Here is an 11348-nt window from a genome sequence, read left to right as displayed (position 1 = left end):
ATAGTCTTGAAAGAAGGAATGAGACTTCACTAGCCAGTCAAGCGATCACTCAGGAATCCAGGATTGAGAAGCAATAAGCAATAGAGAGAGAAGCAATATGAGGTATGAGGTATGGCCACAGTTCCTGGTGGCGAGGAGCCTCTTTCAGCTTCTTTTTGGCTCTGTGACATTCCACAGCAATTGATGTGCATTTAGCCTCAAACGTCCAGTCCAAGTTATGTGAAATTAGCTCTATGGAAAAATTAAGTACTGTACCCCCATCTACCTAACCCACTCCGCAAAATGTAAGGATGCAGACTTTAGTGTGTTTGCTTTTCAAGCTTTCTTTGGAATGCACCGGCCTCGAGATGCATCCTCAGCCTCTATGATTATCTTCAGTTTGACACTCTGCTGACGTCTTTTCCATTTTTCTTTGCATATCACAAACTGTGACGTTACTGAAGGCCTCATATGTCACCCATCTTTGGAATGTTCCAAGCAAAAACCAGTTTGAGAAGATGCGAGCTGTGTGCAATAAAAAGGCAGCGTTGTGGAAGCCCAGCTTGTTTCTCAGACAGCCAGAGCAAGGAACGACCTTCAAGGACATCTGTCACATGTAAGCAGCATTTTCCTCTACTGCATATTCTGACTTAACATGGAGGGAAAAAGGTTCTTATGGCTGTTTCATAACTTGGACAAATTTACTGTAGATGACAAAGTACGCATCAAATATCGAGCACATTCTTTGGACCACGTCCTGGTCTTCTTCAGAACTGACAGCGACACTCAAGCTCTGATAAAATTGTTAGTGAAAATGTTTAGAAGGTTTTCTTCTGACATTCATTCTGTGCTCTGTCCTCTCTATATCGTTCTTATTGTGCTTTATTGAAGACCCTGAAGTCCTGCTAGGGGTTAATTTTTCTCCTGCTCACATCAAATGAGCAATGTGAACAATGTGTAGGGGACGTAAGATATGTCTTCATTAACTGGAATTCCTCAGTCTGGTTTAGCTCGTTTGTCACAGCTAGCTCACAAAAACGTCACACGTCTATGTGACAGACTGATGCTCCCGTCAGGTCTTGGCTTCTTATCAGTCGCAGCTGTAATAACTTTTATCGCAATTGACTGAGTCACAACTAAAAAGGCAAATTATTCCTCTCCAGTCTGTCCTGTTTGACTTGAATATGTCCTCCTGCTGTCATGTCGTCAATGTTATATGCCAACATGCTAACACCACAACTTCAACACTTCACCGCCTTTACTGGCTTTTATGTTGAAGATGTGATGCTTGGAAGCTGAATTTCCCTTCATGAATGTCTTCGTCACATGTCTGATGTGTCTTGTAGATCTCAGTCAGCTGATCGCTCGTCTCCAACATGCTCCTTTACCTGCTGGTCATCACGGTTGCCGTCGGCCTGCTGCCAGGTAACCACACACCTAACTTTATCCTCACCTTCTGAAGCTCGGCAGTCAGATAATGTTTTAGATTCAACGTGGAGGACATAGGCCAGTTAGTTAATGTCAATGTGGAGGACAGACGCCAGTCAGATAATGTCTTAGTGTCAATGTGATGAACAATGGCAGGTCACATTATGTCTTAATCCCATTCAGATCGTGTTTTTGTGTCAACATGATGGACAAAGGCCAGTCAGATAATGTTTTTGAGTCAACGTGGAGGACAAAACCCAGTCATATAATGTCTTAGAGACAACATGCAGGACAAAGGCCAGTCAGATAATGTCTTAATATCAATATGAAGGACAAAGGCAGGTCAGATAATGGCTCTGTGTCAACTTGGAGGACATGTCTCAGTATCAACATGGAGGACAAAGGCCAGGCAAATAATGTCTCAGTGTCAAAGTGGAGGACAAAGGCCAGTCAGATAATGTTGAGGACATATGCCAGTCAGATAATGTCTTGGTGTCAATGTGGAGGACAAAGGCCAGTCAGATAATGTTGAGGACATATGCCAGTCAGATAATGTCTTGGTGTCAATGTGGAGGACAAAGGCCAGTCAGATAATGTCTTACTTTCAATATGATGGACAAAGACCGTTCGGATAATGTCTCAGCATCAACGTGGAGGACAAAGGCAGATCAGATAAGGTCTTAGTGTCAATGTGCAGGACAAAGGCCAGTCAGATAATGTCTTAGTGTCAATATGATGGACAAACACCGTTCGGATAATGTCTCAGTGTCAACATGGAGGACAAAGGCAGATCAGATAAGGTCTTAGTGTCAATGTGCAGGACAAACGCCAGTCAGATAATGTCTTAGTGTCAGCATGGAGAACAAAGGCCAATCAGATCATTTTTTATTGTCAACATGATGGACAAGAGCCAGTCACATAATGTCAATGTGCAGGACATGTCTCAGTATCAACGTGGAGGACAAAGGCCAGTAAGAAAATGTGTCAGTGTCAATGTGGACAACATAGGCCAGTCAGATAATGTGGAGGACAACAGCCAGTCAGATAATGTCTCAGTGTCAACATGGATGACATGTCTCAGTGTCAACATGCAGGACAAAAGCCGGTCAGATAATGTGGAGGACAAAGGCCAGTCAGATAATGTCTCAGTGACAATGTGCAGGACAAAGGCAGGTCAGATAATGTCTTGGTGTCCCCATGGAGGACAAAGGAAGATCAAATAATATCCCAGTGTCAACATGGAAGACAACGCTAGAGGTTGCATTGGAAGATCAGGATCCATTTTCCGCTTCTCCATCGTGTCTTTTTGTCCCCAGGTCCAAGTGCTCAGTACACCGCAGACTTTGACGCCAGCAGCTGTCCCATTAACTATTATGGAGAAACATACAACATGCTTTACGTGAGTGTCATCCCCTGTCAACACCTGATATCAGACAAACTCAGCCAATCAACAGAGTGCTTTGGTGCTTCGACAACAGGTGGACATTGATGGAGGTGTGGTGGATGTTTGTTTGGATGAACACCAAGGCTTGGACTGCTTCCATATTGTGCACAGCGAGCCGCAAAATGCAGCCGTATCGTCCTTCATGGTGGAAGCGGCACCTGGATCAGATTTTCATACCGCGCTGCCACAGCTCACTGGGACGTCATCGTGCTACACTGTCTTGGAACTGAAAAAAGACAACGGCAACAGTGTGGTGAGTCGTCCGGTGTTGTTCACACTTTTTTACCACTAAGAAGACACATCTTCATGTCAGATTTTTTTCACCTTGCAGTTTGCTGTCTTTTTCCGTACATTTGGCTATCAAGGAACTTTGCTTTTAAATCTGTTCGAAGTCAACCTGGTGAGTTCACGCGTTCTCTGTCAGCTTCTTATCAAACCTGAAATAACCCAAAACACACCCACACATGACAAGTAAACGACTGTTGATTAAAAATATGAATATTAAATATTACATTCCGGTTAGTTGGCCAGACATCACATTTAATGTACTCTAATATACCATATTTACATCATACTATATGATGTCAATACTAATGTACCATATGTACATCACATTTAATGTACTCTAATATACCACATTTACTATACTGTACATCATATTATATGACAACAATACTAATGTACCATATTTACATCATACTACTGTATATGACATCAATACTAATGTACCATATGTACATCACATTTAATGTACTCTAATATACCATATTTACTGTACTGTACATCATATTATATGACAACAATACTAATGTACCATATTTACATCATACTACTGTATATGACATCAATACTAATGTACCATATGTACATCACATTTAATGTACTCTAATATACCATATTTACTGTACTGTACATCATACTATATGACATCAATACTAATGTACCATATTTACATCATACTATATGACATCAGTACTAATGTACCATATGTACATAACATTTAATGTACTCTAATATACCATATTTACATCATACTATGTGACGTCAATACTAATGTACCATATTTACATCACATTTAATGCACTCTAATATACCATATTTACATCATATTTAGTGTACTTTAATGTGGCATATTTACATGTGCACCTGTGCGTGTTGTGCTTGTGTGGTGTTTAGGATGCGGATGTGATGGTCAACGGTGTCATAGTGGACCACTGGGAGTCCACTCAAAGCACAAACTACCGTCTGGTGAGCGGCTGCAGGCACGAAGGTTTGTGAAAGACGTATACAACTAATGCCGCTGATCCTCATGGTTTCCGCCACCATTTGCCTACAGTGTGAACATGCTTGATGGTTGTGTGGTTTCCAGATGAACTTCATCTTCCTGACACAACAGGATGTGACACCATGGGCGCCTTTTTGAATTGTAACACCACAGCCTACCTGAACATCACTACTCAGCCCAATGACTAGTAAAGACTCAAAACCACACCATGTCATCTGTCACAAATGTTTTGCTCAACACTAACAATGCTAAAACAACACCCCACCCCTGTAGCTGTGTGAAAGATGTCACATTGTGCACGGTCAGCGGATCCACCATCATCAACCGTGGGGGCACCACTTCCGTCTACGATCACTGTGCCTACGATCTCTTGGAGGACATGACCGTGCAAGTAGTGGGCGTGTTCAGAGAGCGCCGTCGCAAAGATGTGATGTTTTTGGACCAAGTGGCCATTAACCTAGGTGACATCAACATTTACCTGGGCCAAAGCGGGAAAGTTAAGGTGACGGCAGCCACCCACCCCCTGCAAACGGAATTAGATTCCAAGGTCAGCCAAACATCGTCATGTGGTTGATGCAGGTTAATGAAGACTACGTGGACCTGGGAAATACATCTGAGATCCATCATGGGGTGGAGCTCTACAAGGATGACACTGGGGTCTCTGTCATGTTGTCACACAACATGTACAACACCACGCTCTACTTTGACGGCCACTCTGCCCTTGTCTACACCGTGGGTGCTGGCTGGGTTCTAAAAGGTAACTAACCATCAAAACACATTAGTGCTGTTTTATTTATAGGGATGTTGATAGACTTAAACTAGTAATAAAACTTCCACATTCAGTGTACAATTAATTTTTACGCAAATGGCATTAGCATTAGCTTGCAATGAAGGCATGCTGGACTCAAGAATGTTGCCTCCCACAGGGAAAAACTCCAAAGCTCATATTTTATTGACTGCCGCAATGGGTTTTAACATTTCTGAAATAATCTGTCCCATGTTTTATCCTCAACCAGAGGATGTTGCTGAATATCTGGATGGTCTGTGCGTCAACACCAGCATGACTTTAAGTGAGGCAAAGTCGTCTCATTTGAGCTCCGAAGGGTGAGGCCTCATTATTACATGAACGTCTCGCTGACTGCAACTGCGGCATTTTCTACTTTGTGTGCTTCTATGAACCACCCCCTGCTGTTTGTTTCCCCTAAGCTGTGAGATGCAGTACAGCGAGCCAGCAGATGAGTCCATCAACTGCACCGTAGTAACTGAACAGTGAGCAGAAACACTCCACAACACAAGCAAGGTTCTCTTTGGTCTTGACGTGGATTCCATGCTTCCATCTCCACCACAGCTGTCAACTTCTGAACGGCTCTGACTTCGCCGACTGTCACGCGTACGTCGACCCAGAACCGTACATTGCCGCCTGCATCCGTACCAAGTGCAACTACACGGATTTGGATGGTGTCAAGTGCATGTTTCATGAGGCCTATGCCAAAGCCTGCAGCCTGAAGAACCACTCAGTGGATGGCTGGAGGTCCAATGCACACTGCCGTAAGACAGACAAAAATCACACATAAGTGTTTCACGATGCTTCTTATCTTCCTGTTTGTTCTCTTTCTTCAGCTCCGCATGAGATCTTCTGTCCAGATAATCACTGTGTGTATCACGAGTTCTGTGCTGACAGCATCAATGGTCAAACCGCTTGCTTCTGTCGGGCCATTTTCGCCTCTGAATACAAAATGAATGACTCTGTGGGTAAGAAACTTAATTTTCATAGCTTGTGGCGATTTCTAGTTATTCCTAAGACCTGATGACATGCTTGGAGTCATCCTTGAAAGGCCAGGACATTCATTTTGCTCCTGATCTTGAGGTAATCCGGCGGTCTGTATGGACAACACTGCTTCACTCACTGTGGTTGGTTGTCTCCTGGAGGAAAGGGGCATCGACTACACTAAGCTCCACCTCAACGACGAGTCTTGTCGAGGTCACAAGGACATGGACAACATGGTCAACTTCAACTTCAATACCAGCAACAATTGTGGGGCAGTGATCACGGTGAGTGTCGCTCTCTTCCTGACACTTGCAGTGTTTGTGACAAAACCTCTTGAACATACTCTCAATCTCTGTGACCATGCAGGTCAACGACAGCAAAATACTTTACAAGAACTCCGTCAAGAGACAGAACATGACCACACCTGATGGCATCAAGCGCTACGACTCCTTCCATTTGGACTTCTCCTGCTTCCAAGATCAGCCAGACCTCAATGACATGACATTCAGAATCAAAGACAAGTGAGATGAACTCAGAGGGAGGGATGGTGGTTATTGGAGCCCATTAGATGGGGCATCGTCAGTAGCTCAGTCGTAAGGACCCTGGGAACGAAGGCTCCAAGGTTCAAATCCTGCTGAGGACTGGTACCTAAGTTGTGGTATACATGGACTGGGTAAGCAGTACCAGTGCATCCAAATGTAATTATGCTTGAGAGGAGCCCCCAAGTCAGGCCCTTAAGAGACTGAATTCCTACAGGCTAGTGAGGTGCTGTCTTAATTAGCTGTAGCTGGGAAGGTAGTAGTTTCTTTCCACAGTGAGCGACACACTGACGCTTTCATTACTAGAATGTCAGACTTGTGACAGGTCTTCAGTGTACAAGTAAGAGAAAATCGGACCCATAATCCTTGATAACAGGAATGAGCCCTGGGGGACACCTGAGCTGAGCAGGGTCAGGACAGTAGAGCAAGGTGGGATAGGAACAGGAGGATTAATTTATCAAACTATGTTCCTTCTACAGCTCTGTCATCCAGAGGATCATGTCTGGATCTTTTGAATACATCCTGAACATGACCACCTACATGGACTCCAATCACACTCGGGCTCTGGATGTGGACACAGAAATCCTGCTGAATGAGACCATCTTTGTGGAGCTGACGACAGAGGGCCTGGATGAGAATCTCCTGTCTGTGGTCATCGAATCGTGCTGGGCAACGAGCGGGCAGTCACCCACCGAAGGTCCCATGTACCACCTGATAATTGATGGGTGAGAAGCTTTGGCATGTATGAACGTTACCCGATTGACTGCCTTCATTCATGAACGAACAAACCCGGTAGAGACACATGACACCTGTCCCATTGAGCATGTTTCATCACTTTCTCAGCACTTACAGGGCATTTACAGTCCAGCGGTAAATGGGGAGTGGTTAGCACTGCTGCCTCGTAGAAGGAAGGCACTTGTTCAGTTCTGATGGACCTTTCTGTTTGAAGACAACACTGGACAAAAATAAATGCAGATGATAATCCTAAACCCCGCTGGATGGACCTCTGACTGCAAGGTTGCATCCTGCAGGTTTTGACCGATTCTGGTCCACAGACCACAGTGTTCAAAGCCAGCTTCATGTGGTCCAGTAAAATTCTTAGTAACGGTTAGGTCAGTGATCATTTAGACTAAAAACATCTTGCAGCAGGTTCAGACAGGAAGTCGCAGGTCAACAAGGTACAGTTTTAGGGGAATGAAACCTGTGACTCAGGAGTTGCTCATCTATCTGATGTTGGCTTATGAGCAGGTGTCCAAACTCTGAGGATGATACGGTGAGAGTTGATGTAAACGGACTGGGTACGTCCAGCTCCTTTGCCTTCAACATGTTCCAGTTCTATGAGGACCGCTTTGACATCTACCTACACTGCAAAATCCACCTGTGTTTGAAGGAGAACCAGATCTGTAGCCCAGTATGTCATATTTTACAAGCCACTGATTAACATATTTGACAAGCCACAATCCACTCATTGGAAAAGTGTGCATCATCTGCATCTTCTTGCTGATATTTTATTTCAGAACTGCAGCAATTCAAAGCGAAGACGCAGGTCTGTCAAGCCGCAATACGCCGACAAAACACCCAGCCTCATCAGTATGACCTGGACTAAATAGGTGAGTACATACAAGCTCAAAGTCAACTAAAATAGCTGCAAAAAAGTCACAAGAGAACAGAAGCGAAGACCCATGAGACACATGGAGGACTCAACTTCCATGACAAGAATATGACTAATTTGACCAGTGGTTCTGGATCTGGTGGTCTACATGAGACGACGTTCAACATTACTTCTGCGTGTCTTCTCAGGTTGTGTTCATGTCGTCTCAAAGAGAGTGGACCTTCAGAATGATTCCACACATGGTAGTCCTGATTGGAATGTGTTTTTAGAAACTAAGTTTGCTTTGCTATGACGCCACTTATGACTGGAAATGTTTGTTTGGCAGGCTCTGCCTGTCCAATATCTACTATATTACTATAACACGGTGAAGGGGAAATGAAGTGCTATGTCTATAGAAGTTCTACACTGCGAATCAATCATCACATGTTGTGCAGCACATAAGAGTGCTAAAATATTTCATGTCAAGCTTGTTGTACTTGGCAGGTTCATTCTTGTCGTGGTTGTGTACGACAGCATGCATAAATAGAAATATACATAGATATATAAATAAACATGCATTTATGACTTTGCCAACATGTTTGTTTCATTGTCTCCAAAAGAAAGAAGTGCTCATCAACTCACGATCACTTGAGGGCAGAACTTTCTGATGTGCACACCATACGGTCAATCACATGACGTTACAGGATCACACGGTTATGGGAAAGTAGAGAGAGAATCTTCTTAAAAACAGGTACTATAGCTGGGCAATACTAAAAATGTTGGTATCGATCTGACAGTAAGTAAATATAGGGCCAGTATCGCAGGTACCAATACTTTTACTTACTTTTTACTAGATCATTGAATGATTGTGATTTTTCCCTTTAATTTGTTGATCATGATTACAGTCAGAATAAAACATAGGACAAATATTTTAGGCCATATATATAATGTGACTCTAATGCTGCCTTCTTGGCCAGCACTCCCTTGCAAAAGAAACATTTTTATCTCAATAAAGGATCAATAAAAATGTATATATATTGTATCAACATACTTATTTATGAACATTTTCTTCAGTAAAAATCGCTGAATTTGCACATTTCCTGACCAAATACAGGGAAGAAACCTAAGATGAGGCCACCGTGAGCGTGGTCTCACGGCTTATTACACAAGCCTACTGTATGAGTGCACACTGAGTTGGATCATCGCGCCCGCCAGTTTCTGTTTGTCAGTGTCACCAGTAATATAATGTTGCAGAAACATTATACACCACGACTTTCTACAGCCTGTATAATGTCTTTAATGTCAGTGTGACATCATTATTCTTGCTAATCGGACAATAAAATAAACAAATGTCATACTGGAGGTACTTGCAGTGCCGATGCATCCTGAAGGGGTGGGGGCGTGGGTGAGCTGGAAGGTGCTTTGTGAGCCATCCTTGCACAGAGGAAAAGCCAGCTTTTTTTTTTTTTTTTTACTTTATTGAAATACACAAACAGCAGTGAAATGCAAGATATTTTTATGCTCTGCTGAATGAATGCATTAATTTGACTGCCAAAGGATTATATACCCAAGCTCACCAGCTCAGACCTTTACAACAAAGTATCAGAACTTTTCCTGGGGAACACAAAAATTACCAATACTATCATTTACAGCAGGGCAAAAAAATGTTTTGATTTCATGCTGATTTTACTCTTACAGTCAAGAACATTGATGGTAGGTCTATTTTTCCCTACTGTAACTATTAATGCTATTATTTGTACTACTTACTAAAAATAATTATAATGATAGCATATGTTGTTGGTTCCAAAGACAAATGTTGCAGCTTGAACGACATGAACGCCTTGAAGGCATTGAACGCCTTCCCCATTCATTTTAACCACAACACAGAGTGTTTATTTCAAAAAGCCCGGGTGGCTTTCTGCCTCAACCTGAAAGCAGTGCCGGGGTGTGGCAGCCAATATCATAATGTGACCCACAGTATCAATACCAATAGTAATTACTTTTGTCGTCATAATAATAGGTGTTGGGTGTTGTTATGTGGCATTATGTGCAACCACACCTGAAGAGCACTGCTGTCACGAAACATGACGTCTCAGACACTCAACTGTCAACATTCCAACATCAGGAATCTTCATCTGTTGTGCAGCGATCCAAAGGACGGTTTCACGCTGAACAACAATGGTGATTGGAGGACAAGGCGATGTATATTTTTTCATCATACAGGAAACAGTATCTGTTGGTTGATGCCATTAAATCTGCATCAGTCACTCCTTGGGCCAGTATTATTTTTATTGTTTATTAATAACAAATTCATGCCATAAAGCACATACACAGATGTATACAGTGTTCTATAAATGTCATTCATTATCTATGCTGCTTTTCCTCACTAGGATCGCAGGGGTATGCTGGAGTCTATCCCAGGTGACTTCAGGTGAGAGGCAGGTTACACCGTTACCGTTTACATCTTATGCAAACAATAGTGACAAGAGCCATCACATTTAACCTGCAGATTTTTTGACACATTAGAAATAACCTTTTCAAACAATTTTTGACGTAAAAAGAAAATTTGAGTATTGTTTGACCAGTTTGTCACTTGCCTCACCTACAGCTCTCAAAACCTATTGAATGACTTTTTAAGAAAGCACTGAAAATACTTGATAAAAAAAAAGTCTTTTCACCATTGTCTTATACCGACTATGTGTAAACATCTAATCAATCAAACTAAAAAGTGTTTCTATAATTGACAAGTTTCTACAACATTGTCTCGCACTGACAGACTGTGTTTAACAGAACATGAATGTCTCTTGACATCTTTTTGTGGACAAGAGATGTAAATTAGGCTTGGGCTATCTGGTGTGTTTGCATTTATTGTTTGTTCCTGCTCAAAATGTTCATTAACATACTCTGTCCTGTCCAAATCCAAGAATTTGGAATTGAAATTGGACTCAAGTTTTGGGTTAATGATGAGGAAAGTGGGCGCACTCCTTAATGTCACACTGGAATAGAAACTTGACTCAACAAGAAACAAACTGCCTGTCGTAGTTTTGAAATATATTCATGTCCTGGGTTGTAGTTCCCTAGATTCGGTGTTTCCTGCTCTTAAAAAATTGCTTCCTGTGCTAATGTTACTTCCTCCAACTTTTATCTTTGCATAAACACCCAAGTGTTTTGGTCAACTGCATAAAGTGTGAGACTTTTAGCCTGACCATACGGACTCAAAACTCAACAACAAACAGGCACACAAGTCCTTACTACGCACTCCCATAAATCATTAATACCGTACAAAAAAAAAAGAGATGAACTTGTTACGTTCT

The 11348-nt window shown here is 42.4% G+C and overlaps 1 protein-coding gene across 1 annotated transcript; it reads left to right on the top strand.

Moving 5' to 3' along the window:
* Nucleotides 1-1355: 1355 nt before the first annotated feature.
* On the top strand, nt 1356-8581 carry LOC129187519 (alpha-tectorin-like). Its single transcript, XM_054786951.1, has 19 exons — nt 1356-1404; nt 2416-2580; nt 2724-2806; nt 2886-3104; nt 3183-3251; nt 4028-4121; nt 4221-4323; nt 4410-4638; nt 4716-4893; nt 5153-5240; nt 5343-5405; nt 5485-5684; nt 5757-5888; nt 6004-6188; nt 6271-6425; nt 6923-7168; nt 7692-7854; nt 7961-8053; nt 8244-8581. Exons 1-18 carry the CDS (start codon nt 1356-1358, stop codon nt 8051-8053), a joined length of 2514 nt encoding a protein of 837 aa, XP_054642926.1. The 3' UTR covers nt 8244-8581.
* The last annotated feature ends 2767 nt before the right edge of the window (nt 8582-11348 follow it).

This window comes from Dunckerocampus dactyliophorus, chromosome 9, assembly GCF_027744805.1.
Source record: "Dunckerocampus dactyliophorus isolate RoL2022-P2 chromosome 9, RoL_Ddac_1.1, whole genome shotgun sequence".
Classification (NCBI taxonomy): domain Eukaryota; kingdom Metazoa; phylum Chordata; class Actinopteri; order Syngnathiformes; family Syngnathidae; genus Dunckerocampus; species Dunckerocampus dactyliophorus.
Note: the sequence above shows the minus strand (reverse complement) of the source record. Positions and strands in the feature narration are given on the sequence as shown.